The sequence below is a fragment of the Anguilla anguilla genome, chromosome 1, assembly GCF_013347855.1.
Source record: "Anguilla anguilla isolate fAngAng1 chromosome 1, fAngAng1.pri, whole genome shotgun sequence".
In the NCBI taxonomy this organism is placed as follows: Eukaryota; Metazoa; Chordata; class Actinopteri; order Anguilliformes; family Anguillidae; genus Anguilla; species Anguilla anguilla.
The window spans coordinates 72,379,362-72,404,966 of NC_049201.1; the positions used below are offsets into that span (position 1 = coordinate 72,379,362).

The 25,605-nt window shown below is 49.5% G+C and overlaps 2 protein-coding genes across 10 annotated transcripts; one reads left to right on the forward strand and one right to left on the reverse strand.

The window, feature by feature from the left end:
- Positions 1-79: 79 nt before the first annotated feature.
- On the reverse strand, positions 80-10,866 carry si:ch211-154o6.3 (uncharacterized protein LOC563854 homolog). Of its 5 annotated transcripts, none has more exons than XR_004762509.1 (13): positions 9,643-9,896; positions 6,659-6,774; positions 5,926-6,092; positions 5,427-5,550; positions 4,620-4,741; positions 3,882-3,968; positions 3,436-3,525; positions 3,096-3,184; positions 2,760-2,991; positions 2,168-2,290; positions 1,880-2,028; positions 1,268-1,353; positions 80-388 (listed from the first exon to the last, which is right to left on the reverse strand). XR_004762509.1 is itself a non-coding variant. In XM_035392888.1 (13 exons), the coding sequence occupies exons 2-13, from the start codon at positions 6,670-6,672 to the stop codon at positions 300-302; spliced, it is 1,389 nt and encodes a 462-aa protein (XP_035248779.1). In that variant the 5' UTR covers positions 6,673-6,774; positions 10,738-10,866; the 3' UTR covers positions 80-299. The 5 variants fall into 5 exon arrangements, 4 of the variants coding, with proteins under 4 accessions (XP_035248779.1, XP_035248754.1, XP_035248763.1 ...); XM_035392888.1 differs by lacking the exon at positions 9,643-9,896 and adding an exon at positions 10,738-10,866 and having other exon boundaries at positions 1,880-2,045; XM_035392863.1 differs by having other exon boundaries at positions 1,880-2,045.
- On the forward strand, positions 8,831-24,484 carry znf384b (zinc finger protein 384 b). Of its 5 annotated transcripts, none has more exons than XM_035392800.1 (12): positions 8,831-8,984; positions 10,356-10,423; positions 10,809-11,070; positions 11,409-11,585; positions 15,042-15,080; positions 17,137-17,306; positions 18,121-18,197; positions 19,015-19,239; positions 20,698-20,865; positions 22,476-22,554; positions 22,668-22,826; positions 24,051-24,484. In XM_035392800.1, the coding sequence occupies exons 2-12, from the start codon at positions 10,358-10,360 to the stop codon at positions 24,468-24,470; spliced, it is 1,842 nt and encodes a 613-aa protein (XP_035248691.1). In that variant the 5' UTR covers positions 8,831-8,984; positions 10,356-10,357; the 3' UTR covers positions 24,471-24,484. The 5 variants fall into 5 exon arrangements, with proteins under 5 accessions (XP_035248691.1, XP_035248709.1, XP_035248730.1 ...); XM_035392818.1 differs by having other exon boundaries at positions 11,409-11,531; XM_035392809.1 differs by lacking the exon at positions 8,831-8,984 and adding an exon at positions 9,965-10,112.
- Positions 24,485-25,605: the final 1,121 nt, after the last annotated feature.

Sequence of the window (25,605 nt, forward strand, 5' to 3'; positions counted from 1 at the left end):
AGACAGGTTGAGTATAACAGAAACAGATGGAGAAGCAGATATTCACAGACAGACAAATGATAAACACTGAGTCAGTGGATCACAATTTGGCAAGTTTATTTCAAACAGTATTTATGAACAACAGTTATACAGAAAACAATCTGTCAATCTTCCCCACCTTCTGCTTCTCCCCCTCTTCTCAATCTGTCACACTTCACTCCCCCTCTCTCTATCGCTTTCCCTCCCTCCCTCCCTTCCTCCCTCCTTGTTGTCAGTCTACAGTGCTGTACTCTCATTCAGGCAGCTGAGTGAACTGTCTATCATTGTAGAGCACACCGGAGCCATGAAGAACTGGGCTCCCCTCCTGTTTCAGATGCATACTGGGACATGTAGTCTTCCTCAGAATAATCTGTGGGAAATAGGAAGCTCACCTTAAAGTCTATTCAGTTACTCAGGTAATGATTATTAGAAATTAGAATTACAACACACACCTTTTCTACTCTATATAAAAACCAGGACATTTCTGAAATTGATACTGACTGGTATGAACTTGAGACATTGCATTTTCACAACCCGCAAAGCTGTTAATATCGAAGCATACATGATGAGCAATGATGATGTCATTGACGTGATAAGTGTCAGTTACTGATAAATGTGTGTGTGAGCCACAAATGTGTCTGTGTGTGTGTGTGTGTATCTCAAAGCCTTAAAAGATTGTTCCTGAAGGAAACCAGAACATTAAATTTGATACATCAATTAAAACATACAATTGTGGTTTAGCTACCAACAACATATAAATATATATGTTTAGAGGTATGTCATTAATTACAAGAGCAACAATTAGACTGTGATCAGTCTGGTGTCCACCCTACGCAGCCCAAACATACACTGAGACAGGATATGTGCTGTGGTAGAAACATTCTCACTGTGCCAGCAGAATATACGGAAGTAAAATATGCAAGGTAAGACAAAAGAAAAACACAGTGGTGCCCAGAGAGTACTCTATTTGTGTGACAAAAGCATGCATTCGCTAGAATTTATCTGCAAGCACAATTGTATAATGAAATGACAGGAGATAAGAGACACAACAAATAAAATAATGCTACAAATATTATAAATATAGATAGAAAAATAATAAACATTTACAAATATTTTTGAGCACATATACTCTGTAAAAGAAGGACAGACATAAACATGGGATGGACTGGCTGTGGACACGTGACCACATGAAAAAGCCTGTATGTTTCACATCAGGACTCATAGGAGATCTGGATCTCTCGAGCCTCACCGTCACTTTCTTCCTCGTCTGTGTCTCCATCAGATTCCACTGGAGGGACGTCCAATCGGCTGTCTCTCCTCACTGTGACATCACCACTGAGATGAACATGACACTGTCACCAAACAACCCTTACTTTCAAAGAGCAGCACTGCAGTGACTGAACTGTGAGGGGAGTCGCCATGTAATTCGATCAGTCCCACTCCAATTGTAAAAACACTTGCTTGTGCACCTACTCGTCCCTTCCTTAGTAATGCAATAGAAAAGGGACCTAATTTAATAATCAAGTCTGGCACGTTCATCTCAATTCACTTGACTGCCACCTTCCTTGCCTTGTATATGCAAGTATTTGTAAATAAGGTGCTGTTCTTGACAGAATTTTTGTCCAAAGAATGCTGTCCTGAAGCGCACTCAGATATGATATTCAAGGAGAGGCAGGGGTTCGGTTCCACACGCTATCACAGTCATCGTCCTCATTCCCCTGGCATTAGCAGAGCAATTACCATTATTAGCATGGGGTCATGTGATAACACTGCTGGTGTCATCGAAGCGAGTTTATTTCGTGAATGGAGAGGCTGGCATAGCATGTCAGCGGTGTGAGTCACAGCCTGCTGGGTCTCTCACCTCTGCTTTTTCTTACTTGGGAGCTGCTCCCAAACTGTAAGCACCCTGCCCCCCGTGACCCAACGATGATCCCCGCTGGCCGTGAGCCACGCGGTGAAGCAAAGGCTTCTGGGAGATTCCGGACAGGTGAGGGAGACCAGGTACTTGCACTGAGGGAGAGAGAACACTTGGGAGAGAGAAGAGGGCGAATGAGGACATCAGGAGAGGCGGACGCTGGGAATCCGAGAGCACTTACTGTGCCGCCCGCAGACTGATAAGGCAACTCGTCACCACGGCTCAGACACTCACAGTTCAGGGAACTCTCCCCCGTGGCAAGGTCAAAGCAGGAGGCAATCAGAATCCCCGCTGTCTGACTGACACAGTCCGTCACCCCGGCGACGCTGCTGTGATTGGCCAGCCTGGACACAGAGCCTATGAGGAGATGGTAAAATAAGAGAGTGAAACGGAGAGGGCGGTGCTTACTCAAGGCCGGTTTTCATTCTTTCTCAGTCTATTACTGTTTTTACCATAGAGTCTATGAGAGTGTATGAGCTACCATTTATTGCTGTTGTCTAATGCAGTTTGTTGTGGTTGGATAATTCTTGTACTTTGATTTCAGTTGCTCGTTTGTACTCCAGTGTTCCAATTCTGTCACTCTCATCCTGATTGCATCTTTTTGTTTAATACACTTCTATTTCCTCATAACTGTGGAAATTCAGAGTAATTATAATTCAATTTCATTTATTGCCTTTGCTTCTCTGTGTTGTGCTCCCACAATGCACTCTGCGATAATCCCATTAGGTTGAAGGCTGAAAACTACATTTTACTGATTGCATTTCCCTTCCTGCAAAGATTTGCTGTCCCAAGCGCTTAGTATCTTGGGAGTTGCAGTTCCTCACACCTGTCCTCCAGTCCAGAATTTTCAGGCTGGCTTTCCCATTGGCCAGGAACACTTTGTCTCCACGGGGACTGAGAGCCAGGCGGCTGAAGGCGGAACCATTCTGCGGCTCGCAGCCAGTCACGGAGGAGCTCCAGTGATGGAGTTGCTTCAGGGGGGCAGGGTCAGAGTGAAGCGTCTGCCACACAGAGATGGCCCCGTCTGCAGAGCCGCTGAAGAGGAGTGGCCCTTGACACTGTGAGCGAGTAGAGTACGCAAGATGATTGGCTGAGGCTGAGCGCCTCAATAGAGAATCCAGCAGAATCTGTATGAGTCCAGCTCACGCACGCAGGGACCAACCTGCAGCGATGTCACACGGTCCTGATGTGCTTTGACTGACTGACAGCATTCCATGGAATCCCAGCTCCACACTTCAACTTTACCCCCATCTGAGAGAGCAGAGAGAGAGCAGAGAGAGAGAGAGAGAGAGAGTGACATTCCATTACATGGACACTCGATCAGTGACTTTCTGTGGAGCATAAGGAACCAACAGAGTCAATATTCTGTCTCTGCCTCCACTGTACCAATACTGGCCCTTTCCAGAGACACACACATGTACACACACAAACACACACACACACATATACAGACAGACACAGACAAACACACACACACACGCGCGCACGCCCAGTGGTCTGACCTGAGCCTGTGACGATGTGCCCGTCTCCCTCTGATATAAACGTCAGAGCCGACACTGGGTTGAACGTGTAGATGGACTTGACGCAGCTCCCTTAAAAGAACAGGGCAAGGCGTTTTCCTCACGCAGTAATAAAGCTACATTTCTATAACAATCATTCATGAATGAGAATTTTTTTAATTTTTAAGCGCTACTAATTTTCTATTAAGGCTGGGGCTCAATTCCATTTCAATTCGGGAAATTAACTGAAATTCAATGAATGAATAAAGGAATAAAATCCCATTGCCTTCTACGGAAATGTTCAAATTAACCGAATTTCAATTAATCTGCTGAATTGAGACGGATCAGCGCCCGCGCCCCTGCTCTCCGCCCCCCCCCAGCGTGCCGGAGCGGAGCGCAGACCGAGGGGAAAAGAGCGGCGAGCGGCGAGCGGCGAGCGGCGAACTGACCCGTGCTGAGGGCCCAGACTTTGACGCAGCAGTCCTCCGAGCCGCTGAGAACGAAGCGCTCTCTCTCGCCCAGGGACAGGAGCCGAGCTGCAGAGGGGGGAGGAGGAGGAGGAGGAGGAGGAGGAGAGGAGGAGCGCTGGCATTTACACGGGCCAGCGAACGTGGCGCCGAGCTCGATGGGCCAGAAACCGGCCGCGGCAAAACCGAGAAAACGCCGCCCGTTGTTTTTTTTTTTTTTTTTAAATTACTCCGACGAAAGGTCAGACGCGCGGTTCTGATGTCTGAAAACAGGCCGCGTGCGTGCGGCTACGTGATCAAAGCTTAACGGCAATACTCGAGCGTCCTCAACGTCCCAGCGTGAAAGAACATTCCGCCTAGTAATAATATACGTGACCAACATGCACGCGAATTACAAATGATGTCATTATAATGTCTAACATTGGCTTTGAATCACCCTATAACAAGCCTTACAGACACGAACCACATCGTCAAGATCAGATTAAGATGTTGCAACTCTTTCAGACATTTTTAGAAAAACGTGATGCTGTTAAACAAACATGCCATTATATTTTCCTAAAAGCCCACTACCATGCTTTTAGCCTATATTGCAGTATACTTCATTTCCATAAGGGTGTGGCTGACAGAAGCGGCGGGCCGAGGTGTGGCGGTGAGAGAAGCGCGTCGTGCTTTTAGCAGACGGCGTGTATAAATGTGTCACTCAGGGACGCCGCGCCTCACCCAATCTCCTGCAGTACTCGGGGGGCGGCGAGGACAGCGAGGTGACTCCCCTGCTGTGCCCCCCAAGGTTGCGCTGCTCGGTTGCCGTGGGAACGTGCCATACCTTTATCGTGGTGTCGCGGCTGAAGGGGGGGGAGAGGGAGGGAGAAAGAGAGAGAGAGAGAGAGAGATTAGATTCAGTACCGACCAGCCATAAGGCAAACATAAAACCCCCGCTAAAATCTGCGTCCCGGGTTATTGGGCCTGGGGGAGCGTATTTCCATCAAAGCGCAGTGCAGCTGGCCCAGCGCGTCGCTCACACACGCACGCGCGCGCGTTAACGAGGCGGGCTCAGCTCGTACAGCCGCGGCTTTGATTCGCCGGAGGTTTTCACCGTTCCTCGAAAAGCTCTCGGAGCGAAATCTCAAATCTTCCGCGTTCCAAGTCCCCGATGCTGCTTCTAACGAGGCGAATCGAATAAGAGGCGAAGTAGGCGGAGTAGGACGGAGTGTGGCACAGTGGGTAAGGAACTGGGCTTGTAACCGAAAGGTCGTCGGTTCGATTCCCGGGTAAGGACACTGCCATTGTACCCTTGAGCAAGGTACTTAACCTGCATTGCTTCAGTATATATCCAGCTGTATAAATGGATACAATGTAAAATGCTATGTAAAAAGTTGGGTAAGTCGCTCTGGATAAGAGCGTCTGCTAAATGCCTGTAATGTAATGTAATGAGGCGCGAGATAAACGGGGCCTTCGGCAGGCAAGTCTGGGAGCCCTCGCTCTAAAACAGGAAGACGTAGCGCCGAGATCGTCGACACGGTTACCTACCTGCCAGACACCACCAGGTTGTCCACGGCGAGGACGCACGTCACAATGTCGCTGTGGCCCTCCAGCGGCCTCAGCCGAAAGCCCGCCTTCTCCCACGCCACCTTGAGCGTCGCAAACCGCGCGTCTGGGAGGGACGCGGGGAGAGAGCGTTAACAGTAACAGTAACTTTCCCTTGGCGGACAGTCCGTGCACTCTCTGACACTTTCGACCGTTACGCTAAGAAGAAATGTTCTCTCCCTCTCCACCTTCGCTGATGTGTGGTGAGATTTCTGGCTGCAAAATGGCTGCCGTGCGTCACCCAGGTGGGTGCTACACATTGGTGGTGGGTGAGGTGAGTTTCCCCTTCACCGTAAAGCACTTTGAGCGTTCGGAAAAGTGCTATATAAATCCAAGGACATATATATATATATGTGTGTGTATTTATCATACAGCTCATGCTGTAGCCGTACGAGTTACAGTTGTGGATTTGGATGCTGAAATGGCGGTTGGGATACGGCACCTTCTTGAGACCCGACCGCGGGGGACCGCACACTGGCAGGGCCGCCGTGCACCGCACCCTCCGGTGCGTCCGCCTGCTCCTCCCCGCCCTCCTCCTGGGGTGCCGCTTTCGGCACCTTGGGGGCAGCGGCCTGGGACACGAGGCCGTCTGAGCTGCCTCTTCTACTCCTGAGCGGGGGAGAGAAAAAATGCACACAAGAGTCGTGTGAAGTTTTGGGCCTCGTACTGTACACAGGTTCAAAAGCTACTACGCAGGGGTCATTTAAGGTAACAGCGTCAATTTAGTGATCTTGGACTGGCCACCTCATGCTCCTCATCCAGCGTACGGCTTATTTATCACTCATTTATTACATGACATATACATATACAAACTGTAAGTGAACACACATGTACACGTGTTTCACGTAGAAGCATCTCATTTTATATAGCTTTACAATGAAACATAGGTGCCAAGAGCCACCGTTAATTTAAAAAGCAGCTACAATCAAACCATGTTGTTTTTAATACCTTACATGGTGACTGGAGTGTCTTTGTGCGACACCGAAAATATTACTCTAACAGCGTGTTCTTCCTTCCTGTATGTGGAAAAGAAACGTGCCGAAGATCTGATCGGAGCACGCTTAATGCAATTTTCAAAGATCACAGCTCGTGTGCCGGGCCTGGAGAACTCCTTTTTTGTTAACAAAAAAAAAAAAAAAAGAATCACACTCTTTCCACCCATCCCTCATTCTTACACTCGTCTTTTCATTTTCTCCTTATCGTCCCCCACAATGCCTTGGGTTTGCTGGGGGGCAGAATGCTGCAGCAGCAGCTCAGCCAATCTGGCACGAAGCTCCTCCTTCTTGGATATCTGGGGAAAAGCGGGGGGCTGTTAGTGTCCCCCTTGAATAGCTCTTGTTTGATATTTCCTGCTACTACGCAAAATGTTGATCGCAGTTTTTTTGCGACGCCGCAATAACCCTTGCAATAGCGATCACTGGAACTTATCTACATTAGTGGGTCAAACCTGTGACTGTATTTTTCAGGTTATCTTTCAGATAATTAAATATGGCAGAATGACACTCACTAGTGTTATGATTACTTCACTCTGTGTGTATGTGTGTGTGGTATAAAGATACATAATTAACTTAGTTCAACTAATCATCATTCCAGTTTAGCAGCTGAAGATGAGCAAGACAAGATATATTAAGCTGACTCCCTTCTCATTAGGGTTGAGGTCCATTTCAATTCAGCCAATTCATGAATTTAAAATGGCCATTAACAAATGGTTCTCAATTAATGAATTGAATTTTGATTAATTTCCAAAACTGACTGAATTACAATGTAATTAACCCCGTTCTTCTTCTCATTGACTGTCCATTGTCAGGTCACCCGATTCATCTAGGATTCTGAAGGATCAAGTGTAATATCAACACACTGAGGATTTTGGACACTATGGACACCACAGACCAGTATTCCCAATTCAATAGCTCCAATTCAAATGACTAAATGGTTTTCGCTATATCACCGTCTTACCTCATTTGTTTTCGTTTTTCTGGTGATAAAATCCCGCTTAGTAAAAATACTCACACTGTGCTGTGCTGTTGACGACGGATATTATATTGCCTTAAAATAGCAAATCGTACAATATTAACTTGATTCTTGGTGGAGACATTTCAAAGTGTCTGTGACAATTTAATTACCCGGTACTATTACGTCATAGTACGATTTACTGCAATACTGTATACAGTCCTAAGAGAGCAGGAGGTCATAACAGCAAGTACGTTAGCTCTGTTGCTCAGTTGACACCGTAAGGAATGTGGCTGTTATTAATAAAACGGTATTAGCGTTTTGTACCTTGACTCTCTCCTCTGGGGTGAGGGTGGGTTTGATCTCCAGATTTTCAATCTGTCTCAACTTCTTGTGTAGTTTCCTCACCTCCCCCATCTGTTTAGCTATCCCTGGTCCTAACGTTAACAGCTCTCCAGCTATTGTTAATTTGTTTCTTTCAGATGTACGTCTCTAGAGACATATATGATTGCCTACGAGTACACTATCATTTTCTTTCAGCACAATGTTCAGCCAGATTCTTAAATTTATGTTTTATTATGTCGTCAGCTCTCACTCACTCATTTTGCCGTTAGCCTGATTGCTATTTTAATAGCCTACGTGTCATCGGCAAATACAAATACAGTACGACCTCACAGGCCGGAAGTGGACTACATTATGTGACCTCGTATACTGGAAGTGACTCCATGTTTGCAATACAGGGACTGCCATGCACACGCACAATGTTGTTTACTCTATTCATTCTCTGTGCGCATTGTAACATATTCGTCAAGCGACGCCTTGTGGAGTGACAAGAGAACCGTGTCAACACTCGTTTATTTCACTCACTCAGTCCGCTTTTTGCAACATATAAACAAAACACTCCTTTAACCGAAAAGTTGTAAAATCGATACTTAGTCAGCCTGTAGTGTACAAAAATCGACCGTTCCGATAATAATGTTTTCAAATAAACACGTCTGCAACTTAAACGGACTGCATTTCATATTCTTGTACATTTCGCCCCCTCTAGCGGTCGCTGAACAGTCCCTCTGAAAACAGTCTTCTATCTGAAACAGCAAAATGGAGATTTTCTCTTAATTTGCCATTATGTTACGCTATTGACGGTTAACTTTCCTTCCAGTCATACGTGTTCTTCTTATTAGGATTTTAAAGGCTGTATCGTCAATTAGAACTTTAAAACAGATTAAACTAATATTTAACGAATGTACAGAGGTAAACTGTATAATTTCATCCTCTGCCTTTCCTCCATCTTCCCCCTTTCCATACAAGACGTTTGACCTCACTCGCCGGAAATTACATCACCAGTACTCAGACGGTCTTTGTTTTTTGACCTTATTCACCGGAAGTGTGGCACAGACTAGTTGGGTAGCCCTGCAAGAGGAGAAAAAAATAGAAAAATTCGAAGGAGAAAAAAACTCGGTGAATTTGTGGGTTCGGGCGGATTTGGACGGAGTTTCCGAACTGTCCCGGCCCGAGGAAGCCCCGGGGAGGGAGAGAGAGTTTTCAGCACCGGTAATTTACCGATTTCCCCGCTAATTCTTATTTTTTTCTGATAATTAATTTGGGTGAGTCGCACGAGCCGCTTCTCTTCTCTGTCTCGACAGCCGGAAGTCTGTGTGAGGCTGCCTCGCGCTGGGGCTTCGTCGTCGACAGTTTTTTTCTCTGTTCGCGTTTTTTTTATCCTCGAGGTTTTTTTTTCTCTTTTTTATTTTCTCAGACGAGGGACGCGAGAGAGGCAGAGATAATATTGCTTTCAAGCTGACGTCTTTTGTGTTTTAAATGGTCGATTATTGCCATCTATGTAGCTGTCTAGCTATAAGAAATGGAGCCTCTTTCTCGGGTTGTCGAGGATTGTAAATAAATAAAATATTTTAATGTATAATTTTAATATAGCTCCTGGCAAAAATGTTCGCTTAACGATAATTTAACGTTATTAGAAATTGTCCACAAATATGCGTTGCAGTGTACATACCATATCACTGATATATTTTAGTCGGATTACATGGCTAGCAAATTACCTACCGAATAATTATACCTCGTTAGTTAGTTAATATGGCTAGCCAGTTGATTTTGGCTAACTGGTCAAAACATTAGTGCTGTGGAACTTAATAAGATTAGCTTAGTTTGTTATCTGTCAGTTTGCGAGTGGTTTGGCAGAAGCGGGAATTACCTGCATACGTGATAGTAGTAGGTGAAAAATTTGATGGCAATGGCATTTTACGTTCCGTCTAGTATGCCCTGATTGTGTGTGTGTAGTTATGTACAAATGAGCACCCTTGAACACCAACTTAACCGGATGCATTCATTTTTTATTTTTTTTTGCTAAATGCAAGTCGCAAGCGTGAGGCCGAACACGAACAGCAAATGATGCAAAAAAATTCAGTAATGCAAAAAATGCATATTTGCTTGGTTACTGTGGTATCACTGAGAAAAGGCTAGTCTAATGACATTGTTTGTATAGGAAGTGGCGATACATACTGGTTTCGGTAGTCCCCCCACCCTAATACACTGAACTCGCGGGCTGGATCATTCGTTTGGCCTATTACTGGGCGTGTACAGTCGAGAGAGAGAAGCAGACAGCGAGATTCGTTTACATGCGGCACTCCTGAGTGTGCCCACGAGGAGCGTGAGCAGCCTACTGTAAGTCGCCCAATCGTGTGTCCCCGAGTGTGATACTGAAGCCATACATTTGCTGGGTTCTATACTGTGGAAATGCTTGCGTGCGGGTGCACGTGAATGAAGTGCTTAATGTTGCGGTGGTGCAAGCACGTGTAGTCTGCCCTGTTGTACATGAAAGCACTTCAGTTCCCCTCCCACGAATAAGAACATGAAAGTAGTTCTTAAGGAGTCTGGGGTGCTGAAGTGGTTGCTTGTTTATTGCAGGAATGATGGAAGATTCCCATTTTAACTCCTCATACTTCTGGTCTCCCGTTCCAACAGTGCAAGGACAGGTAAGGGTATGATGATAAGATATGGCATATACCCAGTATGAAACGGCTGTAAATAATTATGAACATTTATTTCATAAATAAAATTGTTGACTGAAAAATGAATTCCTCTGAGAATTTTTATGATTATCGTAACCCACATCACTAGAAGTTTTTAAGTAGTTGTATATAGTAAACATGTAAACATGTATATAGTTATGTTTTTCTAAACCTCAAAATATTCGAGCATAATCAAAATAATTTTTCAGTTAACTTCTCTCTTCCTGCCCCCCTGCCCCCCCCCACACACACACACACTCACACTCCCTTGGCCTTACCCTTTGTTTTCTTCTCCTCTGATCTTCTGTACTCTCCGTCCCTGTCTTTTTCACCCCTGTCCATCACCCAGATTGAGAACGCCATGTTTCTGAACAAAATGAAGGAGCAGCTGGGCCCGGACAAGAACCCCTCCTTCCCCCACTCCTCCTCCCACTATCCCACCGCCGTGCTGACTGTGCCCGGCTCCGTCGCCATGGAAGCGGCAGGGCGGGCACCCAAGCAGGAGGGGGGAGGGGGCGGGTCGCTGGGGAGCGGAGGGCATCTGCACCCACCGCACACGTCCCAGAACATCACCGTCGTGCCTGTGCCCTCCACCGGCATCATGACAGCAGGTGTGTGCGTGTTTGTGTGCGTTTGTTTGTGTGTGTGAGTGATTGAGCGCATGGTTGCGTTTGTGTTTGTGTGCGTGTTTGTGTTTGTGTACATACGTGTGTGTGTGTGGGCATGCGCGTGTGCATTGGTGCTATGCTGTTTCCCTATCTTTTATCTGTTTGTCTCTTCCTCCCTGTACACCTGTGGGTCACTAACTGGTCACTGTGGAGCCGTTCTGGCTGATGCTGTTTTATACTAGTTTCTGTAGTGCCATGTGACCTCACAGTGTGACATCACAGTGAATGTGCATGGGTCACTCACCGCCCCCTATCCCCTCTCTCTCTCTCCTTCCCTCCAGCGGGCCTGGTCATCACCACCCCCCAGGGCACGCTGGTCTCTCCGCCCTCCTCCTCACAGTCCTTCGTCTCCGGGCACCCTACCACCACCATGATCGTGTCCACCCTGCACGCCCCCAACCCAGGTAAAGGGCACTACTGGGAGCCCTCCGGAGATTGGTCTGATAGGAGGATGAATGGTAAATGGACTGCATTTATATAGCGCTTTTTTCCAAAGCGCTTTACAATTGATGCCTCTCATTCGCCAGAGCAGTTAGGGGTTAGGGGTTAGGTGTCTTGCTCAAGGACACTTCGACACGCCCAGGTCGGGGTTTGAACCGGCAACCCTCCGACTGCCAGACAATCGGTCTTACCTCCTGAGCTATGTCGCTATGGCGCCGGATGAGGGGGCTTATAAATTCTGACTGTCTTGTTCCTGTTTATGCACTTTTAAGAGTTTAGAGTTTTAAGTGTTTAGGCTTGCATTTTTCATTATTTATTTATTTTTAAAAAATCATCCCCCGGCCTTCTGACGGCACGCAGAATAATGATAAAGCGGTGCTCTATCATTTAGATTTTATATTTAAAAATGTGGAAATATCCTCGCAAAGGCTGCTGAAGCACTTCTATTTGCTCTGCATTTCCACCGCCAGCAGAGCGACCGCAGTCTGCCGCTGCAGAAGTAAATCTCCCATCGATTTGTATTCTGAACCGAGATGTAAATCGTTTTTCTCGATTGTTTGGCGGGGTCCACGCGAGCCGCTCCGTAGGGAGCTGCCTCCCACGCCGAGCTGGGCGTCGCTTCACCCTCCTGACTCCTCACACGGGAGGGGAGGGGTCATTAAGGAGACCCGCGGTTTGGGCTTTCCAAATTAATTTTCTCACTTCCCTGTCGGCGGCTCCAGAATTAAATTACACCGTATTGACGCGATCAGAACGTTTCGGCAGAATGTTCCGAAGGGTCTGGAGGATGTCTGAAAAATGCAAGCGCTAAACGTAATCCAGCAAGTAGTGAAACTGTGTAAAAAAAAAAAAAAAAAAAAAAGAATTTAAATTGCAGATACCCTGGCTTTGCGGTGTAGTGTTGCACACTGGCTACTTGCAGCTCACTAATACTGGTGCTGAGAGTCCTGCAGCCTAACACTAACGCTGTCTGCAGGGGCACGACACGGACCAAAGTTTAAAAAAAAAAACCCCTTATATGGACCTGACAGTACAGAGCGGCTCACGCTAACACCACAGCTAACTTCTGCAAGCGCCAGCTCCGTTTCCGGCCGGCCCGCGCGCGCTAACCTTCCACGGCGCCGGCGCGGTCAGCTAACGCTTTCACACTGGCAAAACGCTGTATCCGCTGTTCGCTGGCACGATGCCCACTCTATAGGCTGGCAGAATGCTAAAATCGCTGAACTGCGGGCGCCAGTTTGGCCTTTGCTGCTGATGCCGATCGCCGGGCGCTGGCACTGCCCTGCTTTACGGCTGTGTCAGTGGGAGAAACTGAGCTCTGCTGGGGCAGTTTGGGAGAGACTGTTCTCTGCTGGGGCAGTTTGAGAGAGAGAGACTGTGCTCTGCTGGGGCAGTTTGGGAGAGACTGAGCTCTGCTGGGGCAGTTTGAGAGAGACTGAGCTCTGCTGGGGCAGTTTGAGAGAGACTGAGCTCTGCTGGGGCAGTTTGGGAGAGAGACTGAGCTCTGCTGGGGCAGTTTGAGGAAGACTGAGCTCTCCTGGGGCAGTGGGAGAGACTGAGCTCTGCTGGGGCAGTTTGAGAGAGACTGTGCTCTGCTGGGGCAGTTTGAGAGAGAGACTGAGCTCTGCTGGGGCAGTTTGGGAGAGACTGAGCTCTGCTGGGGCAGTTTGAGAGAGAGACTGTTCTCTGCTGGGGCAGTTTGAGAGAGAGACTGTGCTCTGCTGGGGCAGTTTGGGATAGACTGAGCTCTGCTGGGGCAGTTTGAGAGAGACTGAGCTCTGCTGGGGCAGTTTGGGAGAGACTGAGCTCTGCTGGGGCAGTTTGAGAGAGACTGTTCTCTGCTGGGGCAGTTTGGGAGAGACTGAGCTCTGCTGGGGCAGTTTGGGAGAGACTGAGCTCTGCTGGGGCAGTTGGAGAGAGACTGAGCTCTGCTGGGGCAGTTTGGGAGAGACTGAGCTCTGCTGGGGCAGTTGGAGAGAGACTGTGCTCTGCTGGGGCAGTTTGAGAGAGACTGAGCTCTGCTGGGGCAGTTTGAGAGAGACTGAGCTCTGCTGGGGCAGTTTGAGAGAGACTGAGCTCTGCTGGGGCAGTTTGAGAGAGAGACTGAGCTCTGCTGGGGCAGTTTGAGAGAGACTGAGCTCTGCTGGGGCAGTTGGAGAGAGACTGAGCTCTGCTGGGGCAGTTTGGGAGAGACTGTTCTCTGCTGGGGCAGTTTGAGAGAGACTGAGCTCTGCTGGGGCAGTTTAAGAGAGAGACTGAGCTCTCCTGGGGCAGTTTGAGAGAGACTGAGCTCTGCTGGGGCAGTTTGAGAGAGACTGAGCTCTGCTGGGGCAGTTTGAGAGAGAGACTGAGCTCTGCTGGGGCAGTGGGAGAGAGACTGAGCTCTGCTGGGGCAGTTTGAGAGAGACTGAGCTCTGCTGGGGCAGTTTGGGAGAGACTGAGCTCTGCTGGGGCAGTTTGGGAGAGACTGAGCTCTGCTGGGGCAGTTTGGGAGAGACTGAGCTCTGCTGGGGCAGTTTGAGAGAGACTGAGCTCTGCTGGGGCAGTTTGAGAGAGACTGAGCTCTGCTGGGGCAGTTTGGGAGAGACTGAGCTCTGCTGGGGCAGTTTGGGAGAGACTGAGCTCTACTGGGGCAGTGTGGGGGAGAGACTGAGCTCTGCTGGGGCAGTGGGAGACAGACTGAGCTCTGCTGGGGCAGTTTGAGAGAGACTGAGCTCTGCTGGGGCAGTTTGGGAGAGACTGCGCTCTGCTGGGGCAGTTTGGGAGAGACTGAGCTCTGCTGGGGCAGTTTGAGAGAGAGACTGAGCTCTGCTGGGGCAGTTTGGGAAAGACTGAGCTCTGCTGGGGCAGTTTGAGAGAGACTGAGCTCTGCTGGGGCAGTTTGGGAGAGACTGAGCTCTGCTGGGGCAGTTTGAGAGAGACTGTTCTCTGCTGGGGCAGTTGGAGAGAGACTGAGCTCTGCTGGGGCAGTTTGGGAAAGACTGAGCTCTGCTGGGGCAGTTTGAGAGAGACTGAGCTCTGCTGGGGCAGTTTGGGAGAGACTGAGCTCTGCTGGGGCAGTTTGAGAGAGACTGTTCTCTGCTGGGGCAGTTGGAGAGAGACTGAGCTCTGCTGGGGCAGTTTGGGAGAGACTATTCTCTGCTGGGGCAGTGGGAGAGAGACTGAGCTCTGCTGGGGCAGTTTGAGAGAGACTGAGCTCTGCTGGGGCAGTGGGGGAGAGACTGAGCTCTGCTGGGGCAGTTTGAGAGAGACTGTTCTCTGCTGGGGCAGTGTGGGAGAGAGACTGTTCTCTCCTGGGGCAGTTTGGGAGATGAGCTCTGCTGGGGCAGTGGGAGAGAGACTGAGCTCTGCTGGGGCAGTTTGAGAGAGAGACTGAGCTCTGCTGGGGCAGTTTGGGAGAGACTGAGCTCTCCTGGGGCAGAGGGAGTGAGCTCAGTGTGCTGAGTTTCTTCTCTTCTCTCCGTTTCTGCCAGAGGCAGGCGGCCCTTCCTCTCACTACCTGTACAGTCACAGTAAGTACCAACACAGCCACACGCCGCAGCCTAACACCAACACTAGAAAGCCCAACACTGCAACACGCCGCAGCCTAACACCAACACTAGACGGCCCAACACATCTACACACCACAGCCTAACATTAACAGCGGACGGACAGACAGCACGCCTTGGTAGTCTCCAGCAGTGCCTGTCGCTCGCTCATGGAGAATACATATTTCACGCAGTTTTGATTTCTCATCTCTGCCCTTAATATGAAGTTCACGCACGGAACAGGGGGGTCAGGGGAGATGGGCAGAAATTACTGTGTATTACTACTGCATAGTATGCTAGTTAGCAGTAATGTTTATATACTGTACATTTGTTAGCAGTAACCAACGAGCAGAGCACACCTCTGTTATACAATAAACTAGCTTGCGGGCTAGCTGGAATTTTTGGGGATTTTTATTTATTTTGAAGTGTAAGGGAAAAATTGATTTTCTGTTATACGGTGGAGCTGCACAATGGCTTACGGTTAAATTTTTGTATTTGTGGCTTTGCTGGATATGCGCCGTGCGAGCGTGTGGTCGGGCGCTGTTGGATTGCGGCCACCGGAACAGCCGCGCTGCGTTCGTCAGGGGCTCACGCCAGCGGGAAGCGCCGGCGGCGGGCGCGTCGGACGTGCCTGGTGTTTACGATGCGGTTCTGTGGTCGGTGCGCGCGTGGTACAGTGAGCACCTTTTTGCCCGCGTAGCGCGGCGATGGTTGAGATGAGTCCCCCGTCACCGTAAGGCGAATTGAGGAGGGTGCTTATATAAACGTAGCCCGTCGTTAATCAGAATTATTACTAGCATGGTGCAGGACGGCCTCTTGCCGTCAAAGGGGGTCCTTGTGCACGAGGAGCGTCTTTGCTTCGCCGACGTTCGTGCTCGCGAGCGAAAGATGTGATGTTACCCAAGGGGCCGACCACCACATGGCTGTGCCATAAGGAGGGAGGACGTGGCTGAACTAGCTTAGAGCACCTCATTGCAGTAATGGTTGCTTCACCGATGAAATCCCTAGCAGCTGGAGGGGATTATGGGTAGGGGTTTTTTGAGAATTTTGGCAGCTGTGTCTGCCAGGCTTCTCTTTTCTCTAATTAACAAAGAGTCGTTTGTGGCGTTTCCTTCATTGGGCTGCAGAGAATTGCGCCCGCGTCGTATAAAAAGGACACAAAACCGTTTTACGTCCCGGGAATGGGAGCCTGGTGGGGAATCTGAATGTGACTTGTGTCGCGTGTGCAGATGAACGTTCCGGAATGAGCACAGTTGATGGCACGGGTCAGCCTCGGCGTCTGTTTTGAGAGGGACGCTCACTGATCGTGTCACTTGAGCCCATTTGTCAGCCTGGTTCCCCCCTGCCCCCCCCCCCACCCCCTTCCCCATTGCGGAATGCCCAGCTGTTTTCATAGACTCCTTTCATCGCTGCATTGATGTCTTCCTGTTGGCGATTTTGGGAGGCCACAGGCTAGCGTGCCTCCGCCTCCTCCTCTTCCTCCAAAGAGCGTGTTAGCTGCCGTTTCCGTAATTCCACAGTCCAGCAGCTGACTGCACAGGAGGAGCGCACTTCCGCGCAGCTGGTGCAGATGCCACCCAGTCTGTCAGTTGAGACCGTCCCCCCCCCCCCCCCTCCCTGCGGGTTGCACTGCAGCCAATCACATGCTGTTCCTCTCAGTCAGCGCTGGTGTGGAGTGAATTTCACACCAGACCCAAGTGCTTCTACTGACTGAGCCGCGTGAGAGCTTCCTGTACGAGCAGGCGTCCTTTAAAGGGACACGTTCTGCGCAGACACACGTCCCAGTGCCCATACCAGGCTTCCAGGTTTTTTTTTTGTCTTGTTGCTTTTGGCAAGTCCCTTGACCTGTTCTCGATGGATGAATTCGCATTCGTTTGGCACGCTTTAAAAGGAAGACCTATTGCAGGAAGAAGCGCAGAAATCCTCTAAGCCTAATCAGGGGCGATATAGATGGGACGGATGAAAGTGCTAATGTCTTAACTGGGATGCTTCTCTCTCTTCCCCCTTCACCTCCCCCTTTCTACCGCCCCCGCCCCTGCAGACAAGAAAGAAGACGTCACCATTTCTCCAGCGGTCGTCATGCCAACGCCCTCAAAGCGGGGCAGGAAAAAGAAGTCGGCATTGCCGCGGGCGGGCCCTGCCTCCGCCGGCCATCCTCTCCCGACAGGAAGTGACGCGTTGATTCTGGCGCACCTGGCCTCTGGGGGGCAGGTACTGCATTCGCTGTCCGACCCCCGTTGTGCCGGAGTCTCGGCTAGCGTAGCATAGTACGGCTTTAGCCACAAACTACACATACTGGACTAAAGTATTCACTCAGTTGTCCGCTTGTTTGATAAAGTAAAATAAGCTGCAACTGGCATGTGCCTCCAGCTAGTTAACTAGTCTGTCATTAAATATTTTCTCATAATGCCATATTTAAATGCATACTGCGGGTATATCACAGTGTACTCTGTAAGCATTTGGACAGTGACACAGTTTTAGTTGTTTTGGCACTGTACTCCAGTACACTGGAACTGAAGTGAAAGCCATGGCATGAGGTTAAAGTGCAGACTGTCAGCTTTGCTTTGCAGGTATTTACATTCATATCGGGTGGCCAGTGTAGAAATCACGGCCATTTTTACAGTATGTTGCCCCCCCCCCCCCACACTTTTTTGGGAGCAAAAGTATTTGGACTGTTTGCTGCTCCACTGACAGTCGATTCTAGGCGTGGGATTTGCATTTAGTGTCTGTTGCTCTTGTCTGTCGACAAGAGGATTAAAGAAGTGTCAGTGCCAGAAAAGCGGGCCATCACGAGATGGACAAATCTAGAATATATCCATCAGAGCCAAAACATTGGGTGTGTCAAAATCAACTTTCTGGTCTACATTTAATATATATATCCACATGAGACATAAATATATTTAGTATTGAATTAGTGTCTGATAAGAAGCATTACACCTGAAGCATTGTTTCCTCAGTGCGTTGACCCTGTGCCTCTTAGTGGTTGATCGCATGGTTATTTGTTGGCTTTTTTTTTATTTTATAGCACCACAGCACTGATCCTTACGACCTCTCCAACGACGAGGACGACCACGGCGGCAAAGATGGGAACAAGTCTTACAGGTAAGAGCGGAAAAGGCGGTTTGAGGAGCACTTGCTGTGGGCCTCTACACACCCTCAATATGGCCCGTGCCTGCACACCTGTAGCACTGTTTCCCTTTATGACGGCGTGTGTTTCCGTTAGCATTCTGGCGCTGTGGCTACACACGGCCGCGTGTTGAGCGGACAGGGCTAACGCGCACAGTTGCATGCGGTCACAGGCTAATGGGACAGGAGGCAGGAACAGTGGTGGCATGAGCACTGTCCTCTGTGCTGCTGTGTTTTTGGACACACACCTGCTGCTTCACAGCCACACACACACACACACACGCACACACACACTGCTGCGCACGGTGGACACGGCACTCTATACAACCCTCTCTCTCTCTCTCTCTCTCTCTCTCTTTCTCTGTCCCTCTCATTGTCTCTGTCACCCCCGTTTCTCACGCTCCACTCCTTTCTCCCCTTGTAAACATATATACTATCTACTATTTTTTTTTTGTCATTTGTTTCTTTGATTTTGCGTACCCCCAACCCCTGCCTTCCCTCCCCAACCTGGGTCTTCTTTTCGTCTCCCCCCCCCCCCCCCCGCCCCATTTCTGAACACGCACACCTCGTCTTTTTCTACCTTCCCTCTCTCCTCCACCGTTCGCTTCTTTTCCCACTTCCTCGCTCCCTTCCTCCTCGACTTCTCTCTACCTCCTGTCCTCACATCGCTCTCTCCCTCTCCCGCTCCCGCTCCTCTCTCTCTCCCCGTCTCCACGCCTGCGCCCCCCGCCCCGCCCCGCCCTCCCTCCCCCCCCCCCCCCCCCCTCCTGTCTGTGTGTCTCTCCGCCTGTAGGTGCCGGATGTGCGCGGTGACCTTCTTCAGTAAGTCAGACATGCAGATCCACTCCAAGTCGCACACAGAGGCCAAACCGCACAAGTGCCCGCACTGCTCCAAATCGTTCGCCAACTCCAGCTACCTGGCGCAGCACATCCGCATCCACAGCGGGGCCAAGCCCTACACCTGCTCCTACTGCCAGAAATCATTCAGGCAGCTCAGTCACTTACAGCAGCACACACGGTACTGCGCTTCCTTCCGGCGCCTGGCGCTGGCGCTGTCTGGTGGAGTGTGTGCGTGCGGAGCGCGCTGTGTGGCGGTGAGGCGCGCCCCCTGTGGATGGCGCGCGTGCGTGCGTGGGGGGGCGGGGCGGCGGGCGGGGCAGGGGGGGGGCGTGGCGGTGTGCTGGCTCTGTGCTGCGTGTGGTGGTTTTTGGCGTGGGGTGTCCGTGTTTGGTTTTCCTGGAATGCGTCGGCGAGCGGGAGTGGCCTCGTAGAGCGCGCGTGCGTGTGTGTGTGTGTGTGTGTGTGTGTGTGTGTGTGTGTGTGTGTGCGTGTGTGTGCGTGTGTGTGCGTGTGTGTGCGTGTGTGTGCGTGTGTGTGCGTGTGTGTGTGTGTGTGTGTAACTGGGGCCAATGTTGGGCTGTATTCGTACATGAAATGCATTTGAATTTGTTTTCAGTTACTTAAATGAAAATTGAATTTGAAAAATGCATTTTAATTTACATATGATTTTACAGATTTTATTTTATTTTTAGTTAATGTCAAAAGTGCTTAAAATGCATATTTGGAATGCATGCCTTTGACTTAACTCTGGCTTTTGTGAGTCGAGGAAGCTGCGTGTCTGTGCTTGTGTGCGTTGCGTCTGGTGGTTGTGGATGGTCGTTGCATGCATGGATGCAGTGGTACCCCTCTTCTGTCTGTCCATCTGTCTGTCCATCTGTCTGTCTATCTGTCTGTCTCTCGCTCTCTTTGCTTGAGGTCCTGCCCGTCTCCTCTGTGTTTGGCTTTCTGTCTGTTCTTCTGTCCGTCACTCTCCCCCCCTTCTTCTCACTCCCTCTCTCTCGCGCTGACACACACCCGCACTCAGACGCGTCTCGTACACACGCGCGCACACACACACGAGCACGCGCACTGACACAGGCTGGTAGACAGGCAGAAGGGTGGGGGAAGAAGGAATAACCCCACTGAGACACAGCAGGAATGTTTGTTTGCCGCCTCTACCCCTGCACCCCCCCGCCCCCCTCTCCCCCTTTGCATCCGCTGTTCCCCGTATGGCTTCACCTCCCTTCTCTTCTCCCTCCATCTCTGTCCATCCCTCTGTCTTTCTCCCTCTGGCCTTCATTCAGACCAAGTGACTCCCAGCTTGCTGTGCGGTCCTGTGCAGTGATCTAAACCCTGTGAAGCGCATGCCCAGTCCGCCTATCCCCCCCTTCTGCTGAACACCACCCCCCTCCTCCTTTACCCCCATCAGCTTGGCCTTTTTTTGGTGTTTTTATCAGTTTAGGTTTGTAAAATATATATTTTTTTAAGGAGACAGCCAGAGAAGAATAACCCCTGCAGTGCTGTAAAATAGACTCTTGTAGACATTGGGAAAGCATTGAGAGAGTGGGAGAGAGAGAGAGAAAGAAAGACTGCCTGCTGTATGACCGATATCCCTTTCTTTCTTTCCCATTTCCCCGCCCCTCCGTCCCTCCAACAGGAACCACACGGAGGCCAAACCGCACAAATGCCCGCACTGCTCCAAATCGTTCGCCAACTCCAGCTACCTGGCGCAGCACATCCGCATCCACAGCGGGGCCAAGCCCTACACCTGCTCCTACTGCCAGAAAACCTTCCGGCAGCTCAGTCACTTACAGCAGCACAACAGGCAAGTGCAGAGAGCGCCAGGCAAGCTACATCAGCGTTAGAATGTTCTTAACTGAACATTCTAATGTTGATGTAACAGTCACTGCTGGTGATTGAAATCAATAGAACACTGGAGCAATGGAGTTCTAGAACACTGGAGCAATGTAGTTCTAGAACACTGGAACAATGTAGTTCTAGAACACTGGAGCAATGGAGTTCTAGAACACTGGAGCAATGTAGTTCTAGAACACTGGAACAATGGAGTTCTAGAACACTGGAGCAATGGAGTTCTAGAACACTGGAGCAATGGAGTTCTAGAACACTGGAGCAATTGAGTTCTAGTACACTGGAGCTATGGAGTTTTTTAACACTGGAGCAGTTGCGTTCTAGTACACTGGAGCAATGCCATTATTGAACAGGAGCATTACCAGATCTAATACAGTTCAGTGTGTGTTGCAAGCCGGAGAGGAAGTAATTATTTGCCTTTTACTGTTACTGCTTGTGCGTTAATGAATACATGAACACCACAAATGCACACAACAATAATTAATGCCTTTAAATTCGAGTTCCTTTCCTGTGATTCTCTGACCAGAGTCGCGTATCTCCATATCTTCACCCATTCAACCAGTGTAATTCCCAGAGAGTGCTTATCCCTCTCGTACACTAATAATAGGTGAAAAAAAAAAACCCTCGCAAATATCTCCAATTACACGATAACAAGAGGGAATGCCATGGTTTCACAACCTGCATTTTCCTGTGTTAGCACTCTTATATATTTTTGGTCCATTTCCTTCCTGAAGAAGAATGCTGCGAAAGTGGCAGCACAGGGGCAGACTGCAAATTAGCCAGCCGAGCTGAGAGCGCACGCTCGTCCTGGTTTCATTTTCCTGTTGCCTTATCTGGTTCTAATCGGTCCACATTTGCCCCTCTTGATTGGCGTCTTCAAAAGTAATACAACTTACGGTTTCAGCAAGGTACCAGTGTGACAACATGTATAAGGAAAGACAATTAAAAAGTATAAAAGTTGGACAACATATTGTTGACAAGGGTGGGCCGTAAACACTTAATGTGCATTATAGCCTGGAGGCTCGACTTTTTCAGTTATGAGGACAAACACGCTAATGGTATTCTGCTGTGAACGTCCAAAGCGGCCACGGTTGGCTGTCCCTGTGTCTGCTTGTGGGTTGGGCCGTTGCTTTGCCTGCCGTTACTTGCTCAGCGTTTAGTTTTTTAATGGTGAGGTACCGCCTGCGGTGCTTGGGTTAGTATCGACTTGTGTCCCTCCCCACACTTCTCCTTCCGCCCTTTTTATGATCCCCCCTGACTGCTCACGGCGACAGCGCTGCCCCTGGCAGGAAGTGACCTGTGCAAGATGGCACAGTTTAGCTGTAATGACACTTTGTGCTCATACATTGGCTTGGGGAAATGGCTTTTTCGGCAAGATTATACAATAATGCGCTGATTTAATGGGAATTGACTGCGTATTTGCATACCTAAAAGGTCGCTGAGATGATTTTAGTACGTCTTTTTAATGGACTACAATTCCTGCAGTTCCTGTTTGTGGGCTAAAGTGGGTGCAGGGTAATATATTTGAGAAAAGGCTGTTATAATTGTAGTTTCTTCTTCTGTTAGGATCCATACTGGTGACCGGCCATACAAGTGTGTGCATCCTGGCTGCGAGAAAGCATTCACCCAGCTATCCAACCTGCAGGTAACGTATCCCAGAGCCTAACCTGGCGTCGTACTGTTTCCTGCAGTAACTGAAGTGTTAATGTTTGTTTGGATCCTCGTTGGTGACGATTATCGTAATGTCTGTACCCTCAGTCTCACCGGCGGCAGCACAATAAGGACAAGCCTTTCAAGTGCCAAAACTGTAACCGCGGTTACACGGACTCGGCCAGCCTGGAGGTGCACCTGTCCACCCACACCGTCAAACACGCCAAGCTCTACTCCTGTGGCCTGTGCAATCGGTCGTACACCTCGGTACGTCCCCGCCCGCCCGTCTGCCAACTGGGGCGACCCGCCCACTTTTATGGGTTGTAGGAGGAGCTTGGATTCCTCACCCAACTGCCTATCAGTCAGGGAGACCCGCCCACTTTCATGGGTGTGGGAGGAGCCTGGGTTTCTCACCTGCCTGTCAGTCAGGGAGACCCACCCACTTTTATGGGTGTGGGAGGAGCCTGGGTTCCAGCTGTGTGGTTATTTTCCTCTCTGGAAAGTGAGCTGCCAGGTGTTTCCCCCCATAAACTCCAGCCCTGGAGGGCTGCAGGGTCTGCAGGTCTCTGCTAATTCCTTCCATTCAGCAGCCAGTTTAGAAATGTGGAAACCAGGTGTATGGGGTCTTCAGACAATCAGTTTTGGTGGATATGGTGACATCTGTGGTAACTGGTGGTCACAAGAGTTACTCTTCAAATACTAAAGTTCTACTCGAAACTAGGAGCACATTGAATGCACATTGAAAGACTAGAGACAGCCAACAATGTCATCTGATAATATTGAGTACCATATCAAAGCTAATATTAAAGATGCTTTTTAAATTGCTCCCTCTTTCACATTCAGAGTGCAAGTTTCTGTCTGTGCGTCAGCTTACTTAAAGGGATTGTCACACCAGTGGACAGTAGCATAATAGAGGAGCAAATTTCAGAACTCAAACGCATTGAATTGACATTGCTACAAAAATGCCATCATGAAAAGGTATCAGATATGAAGGATGGCCACTTTTAAGTGCTTAATTGCCCTTCAGGGCTGTAGGCTGACACCCCTGCCTTAACTAATGGCCATCTGCCATGGCTTTAAAAAAAAAAAAAAAAGGTTTTATTGCACATCAATGTGTAAGATACTGTCTCAGGTGGTGTGATGCACAGGATCTGTGGTGACACCTTAAGTTCTGAGTTTTATGGTTTTTAGCAAAAGCTGGACCTTTGCTTGTGAATCTAGATGTACTGCCTTTCACAGGCAGCAACAGGCCCTGTGTATTCTAATCATGGACGCAGTATCGAATTTCAGCGCGCAGATCAGCCAAGACCGTGAATCACCGAGGTGCTCCATCGATGCCCTGGAACAGGGGCGCGCTGGTTTTGCGACGTGCCACACAGCACAAATAAAGATGTCAGTTACCGTCCACTGCACATTAATGACTGGTTATACGAGCGTACCCTCAGTCCGTCTGTCTGCACGGCATTAACTGGCCCGTCCTTTGCCTTGCAGGAGACGTACCTGATGAAGCACATGAGGAAACACAACCCGGACCCGCTGACCGCTGCCACCGTGGCGGCCGCCCAGCAGCAGCAGCAGCAGCAGCAGCAGCAGCAGCAGCAGAGCCAGGGCCAGGGGGGCGGGGGAGGGGGGCAGGGCCGCGGGGAGAGAGGGGAGGGCAGGGGGACCGGAACCGGGGGCGGCTCGGGAGGGGGCGGCGGCCAGGGCCAGAACCAAGGCGGCCACGGCAACCCCGGCAGCTACCCGCAGGCGGAGGGCGTGCCCTGCACCTTCGACCTGCACCAGTACAAGACGGTGTCGGCCGGGGACATCCAGTACAAGCCGGTCAGCGTGGCGGACCTGGCCGCCCACAAGGATCTCTGCCTCACCGTCTCCACCTCGGCCATCCAGGTGGAGCACCTCAACTCGTAGAGCTGGGGGGGGGGGGGGGGGCGGGGGCGGAGCCCGGGGGGGGGGGGTGGGGCCAGGCAGTGTCTGGGGTAACCTGGGGGGGAGGGGGGGCAAATACAAACATTGTACAGCGGGAGAAGGCAAGAAAGAAGAGAGCGGATGCAACGTTTTATCCCAAATACAGGCCGGAGAATGAGAGGAGCGGAGAGTGTAGGAGGCTCTGGAGGAGACATTAGAATATTGGAATTGGGCGGGTAGAATACTGGCGATTTGGAAGGTGGATGGCTTTCCCCCCGCCCCGCCCCCCCCTCCCACAGTGGACAGGAGGAAAAAGCGAATGCACAAAGTGCACGTGGGGGTTGTGGAGGGGGGAGAGAGTAGGCCGGACAGGAGCAATGTAAAATGATTGAGAGAATTTGGGAGAGTGGATTTTTCTACTAGTTTCGTACTTATCATTTCATTATTCCTAGTTTTAATTTCTTTTTTTTCTATCGATGGATGCGCAAGGGTGTTGACGGCTGTGGGAAGGGCTGATTGCGTGATTGACAGGAACCGACGGAATGGATGAGGAGAGAAATGAAAGTGAGTGAAGAGGAGAAAGAGACTCCTTTAGTTTTGTTTTTTTTTAATTATTATTTGTCATTTTATATCTCGTTGCTCTTCCCTGTAAAGGTATGCTCACAAAGGCGGCTATAGCGATAACGGTGATTTGATAATAATGGCTTTCAGGCTCTGTGTGGACGGAATTTTGTATACTTTCCTACAGATGTAGTTTCCTTATGTCCACGGCTGTTATCCGTTTGGTTGTTTCCCTCATCAGTTGGAACCGTTTCTGTAATCTCTCTTGTAAAATATTACGGCAAAAAAGAAAAAAAAAAAAAACATTTTAATCGAGAAAAAAGGGAAGGAGGTTTCTGTTTCTGATATAAAAAAAAACAAATTTTTAAATATATAAATATATATATAAATGTGTTTAAAATATATTATAATAATTCATACATAAGAGGTATCACTGACATGTATCTTGACACCAGTCACAGATCCTTGCACGACCCTTTTTTTGTCGTGGGGACGAGGTTGTGATCGACTGGTTCTTGTTATGTGTAATCCTTGTAGTATTTCATTTTGTGACAAAAGAATAACATGGATTACAAGT

Coding starts and splice junctions, on each gene's coding strand:
- si:ch211-154o6.3 (XM_035392863.1), bottom strand. CDS start 9,774: ATGCATCCGGTTAAGTTGGTGTTCAAGGGTGCTCATTTGTACATAACT. Junction 6,775..9,642: donor TACTACTATCACGTATGCAG/GTAATTCCCGCT, acceptor GCTTTTCCCCAG/ATATCCAAGAAGGAGGAGCT. Junction 1,354..1,879: donor CCAAGTAAGAAAAAGCAGAG/GTGAGAGACCCA, acceptor TGTTCATCTCAG/TGGTGATGTCACAGTGAGGA.
- znf384b (XM_035392800.1), top strand. CDS start 10,358: ATGATGGAAGATTCCCATTTTAACTCCTCATACTTCTGGTCTCCCGTT. Junction 18,198..19,014: donor GATGGGAACAAGTCTTACAG/GTAAGAGCGGAA, acceptor CTCCGCCTGTAG/GTGCCGGATGTGCGCGGTGA. Junction 19,240..20,697: donor CACTTACAGCAGCACACACG/GTACTGCGCTTC, acceptor TCCCTCCAACAG/GAACCACACGGAGGCCAAAC.